This window comes from Calidris pugnax, unplaced genomic scaffold (assembly GCF_001431845.1).
Source record: "Calidris pugnax isolate Ruff unplaced genomic scaffold, ASM143184v1 scaffold1260, whole genome shotgun sequence".
Classification (NCBI taxonomy): domain Eukaryota; kingdom Metazoa; phylum Chordata; class Aves; order Charadriiformes; family Scolopacidae; genus Calidris; species Calidris pugnax.
The window spans coordinates 7,559-10,974 of record NW_015091818.1 but is presented as its reverse complement, the minus strand read 5'-3'; the positions used below and the strand labels follow the sequence as shown (position 1 = coordinate 10,974).

The 3,416-nt window shown below is 57.5% G+C and overlaps 1 protein-coding gene across 1 annotated transcript in view; it reads left to right on the top strand.

The window, feature by feature from the left end:
- Positions 1-3: 3 nt before the first annotated feature.
- Positions 4-3,416, top strand: part of NPC1L1 (NPC1-like 1) — a gene marked incomplete at both ends in the record, with an annotated part of 10,744 nt that continues 7,331 nt past the window's right edge. Inside the window, one exon of the mRNA XM_014962084.1 lies at positions 4-390. Coding sequence (XP_014817570.1) covers positions 4-390 — 387 coding nt within the window. The remainder of the gene's footprint in view (positions 391-3,416) is intronic.

Here is a 3,416-nt window from a genome sequence, read left to right as displayed (position 1 = left end):
ACCCCCACCCACCGTCCCGGTTTCTGCGCTTTCTACGGCGACTGCGGGCGCAACCCCGAGATCAACATCTCCCTGGTGGCCTCGGGCATCCCCTGCTTGGACAACAGCCCCGCCCGGGTGGCCACGGGGCCACTGCTGGCCCTCCTGCGCTCCGTCTGCCCCGAGCTGGTCAACCCCAACGGGACAACCCACGTCTGCTGCTCCCTCAAACAACTGGGCGACCTCCAGCTCAGCGTGGCCCTCTCGGGGACCGTCCTCTCCCGCTGTCCTTCCTGCGCCCGTAACTTCGCCAACATCTACTGCCAGAACATCTGCAGCCCCGACCAGAGTCTCTTCACCAACGTCACCCGCGTCACCACCCCCAGCGGGGCCACCAATTCTTCCGCCTTGGTAAGTGCTAACCCTTCCTTCTTGGTGGCCACCAACCCTTCCTCCTTGGTGGCCATCAACCCTTCCTCCTTCGTGAGCACCAACCTCTCCTCCTTGGTGGCCACCAACACCTCCTTGGTGAGCACCAACCCTTCCTCCTTGGTGGCCACCAACCCTTCTTCCTTGGTGAGCACCAACCCTTCCTTCTTGGTGGCCACTAACACCTCCTCCTTGGTTGAGCATCAACTCTTCCTCCTTGGTGGCCACCAGCCCTCTCTCCTTGGTGGACACCAACTCTTCCTCCCTGGTGAGCACCAACACCTTCTCTTTGGTGGCCACCAATCCTTCTTCCTTGGTGAATGCCAACACCTCCTCCTTGGTGGCCACCAACCCTTCCTCCTTGGTGAGCATCAAAACCTCCTCTTTGGTGACCACCAACTCTTCCTCCTTGGTGAATGCCAACACCTCCTCGGTGGCCACCATCCCTTCCTCCTTGGTGAATGCCAACACCTCCTCCTTGGTGACCACCAACCCTTCCTCCTTGGTGAATGCCAACACCTCCTCCTTGGTGACCACCAACCCTTCCTCCTTGGTAAGCATCAACTCTTCCTCCTTGGTGGCCACCAACCCTTCCTTGGTGGCCACCAACACCTCCTCCTTGGTGAGCATCAGCTCTTCCTTCTTGGTGGCCACCAACCCATCCTCCTTGGTTGAGCATCAACTCTTCCTCCTTGGTGGTTACCAACCCTTCCTCCTTGGTGAGCACCAACCCCTCCTTGTTGGTGGCCACCAACCCTCCCTCCTTGGTTGAGCATCAACTCTTCCTCCTTGGTGGCCACCAGTATCTCCTTGGTGGCCACCAACCCTTCCTCCTTGGTGAGCATCAAAACCTCCTCTTTGGTGACCACCAACTCTTCCTCCTTGGTGAATGCCAACACCTCCTCGGTGGCCACCATCTTTGGTGACCACCAACTCTCCAACACCTCCTCCTTGGTGGCCACCAACCCTTCCTCCTTGGTGGCCACCAACCCTCCCTCCTTGGTGACCACCAACACTACCTCCTTGGTGGCCACCAACTCTTCCACCTTGGTAAGCTCCAACACCTCCTCCTTGGTGGCCACCAACCCTTCCTCCTTGGTGAGCATCAAAACCTCCTCTTTGGTGACCACCAACTCTTCCTCCTTGGTGAATGCCAACACCTCCTCGGTGGCCACCATCCCTTCCTCCTTGGTGAATGCCAACACCTCCTCCTTGGTGACCACCAACCCTTCCTCCTTGGTGAATGCCAACACCTCCTCCTTGGTGACCACCAACCCTTCCTCCTTGGTAAGCATCAACTCTTCCTCCTTGGTGGCCACCAACCCTTCCTTGGTGGCCACCAACACCTCCTCCTTGGTGAGCATCAGCTCTTCCTTCTTGGTGGCCACCAACCCTTCCTTGGTGGCCACCAATATCTCCTTGGTTGCCACCAACTCTTCTTCCTTGGTGAACACCAACTCTTCCTCCTTGGTGGTTACCAACCCTTCCTCCCTGGTGAGCACCAACACCTTCTCTTTGGTGGCCACCAACCCTTCCTCCTTGGTGAGCATCAAGTCTTCCTCCTTGGTGGCCACCAACAGCTCCTCCTTGGTGAGCGCCAACCCTTGGTGAGCACCAACACCTTCTCTTTGGTGGCCACCAACCCTTCCTCCTTGGTGGCCACCAACCCCTCCTCCTTGGTGAGCACCAACTTTTCCTCCTTGGTGGCCACCAACCCTTCCTCCTTGGTGAGCATCAAGTCTTCCTCCTTGGTGGCCACCAACACCTCCTCCTTGGCGGCCACCAACCCTCCCTCCTTGGTGAGCGCCAACCCTTGGTGAGCACCAACACCTTCTCTTTGATGGCCACCAACCCTTCCTCTTTGGTGAATGCCAACACCTCCTCCTTGGTGACCACCAACACCTCCTTGGTGGTCACCAACCCTTCCTCCTTGGTGGCTACCAACTCCTCCTCTTTGGTTGAGCACCAACTCTTCCTCCTTGGTGTCCACCAACCCTTCCTCCTTGGTGAGCATCAAGTCTTCCTCCTTGGTGGCCACCAACCCTTCCTCCTTGGTGGCTACCAACCCTTGGTGAGCACCAACACCTCCTTCTTGGTGGCCACCAACTCTTCCTCCTTGGTGAGCATCAAAACCTCCTCTTTGGTGAGCACCAACCCTTCCTCCTTGGTTGAGCATCAACTCTTCCTCCTTGGTGAGCACCAACACTTCCTCCTTGGTGAGCACCAACCCTTCCTCCTTGGTGGCCACCAACCCTCCCTCCTTGGTGAGCATCAACTCTTCCTCCTTGGTGGCAACCAATACCTCTTTGGTTGCCACCAACCCTTCCTCCTTGGTTGAGCATCAATTCTTCCTCCTTGGTGACCACCAACACCTCCTTGGTTGAGCACCAACTTTTCCTCCTTGGTGGCCACCAACCTTTCCTCCTTGGTGGCCACCAACCCTTCCTCCTTGATTGAGCACCAACTCCTCCTCCTTGGTGGCCACCAGCAGCTCCTCCTTGGTGGCCACCAACCCTTCCTCCTTGGTGAGCATCAAGTCTTCCTCCTTGGTGGCCACCAACAGCTCCTCCTTGGTGAGCGCCAACCCTTGGTGAGCACCAACACCTCCTTGGTTACCACCAACCCTTCCTCCTCGGTGGCCACCAACCCTTGGTGAGCACCAACACCTCCTTCTTGGTGGCCACCAACTCTTCCTCCTTGGTGAGCATCAAAACCTCCTCTTTGGTGAGCACCAACCCTTCCTCCTTGGTGAGCATCAACTCTTCCTCCTTGGTGGCTACCAACCCTTCCTCCTTGGTGAGCACCAACACTTCCTCCTTGGTGGCCACCAACCCTCCCTCCTTGGTGACCACCAACACTACCTCCTTGGTGGCCACCAACTCTTCCACCTTGGTAAGCTCCAACACCTCCTCCTTGGTGGCCACCAACCCTTCCTCCTTGGTGAGCATCAAAACCTCCTCTTTGGTGACCACCAACTCTTCCTCCTTGGTGAATGCCAACACCTCCTC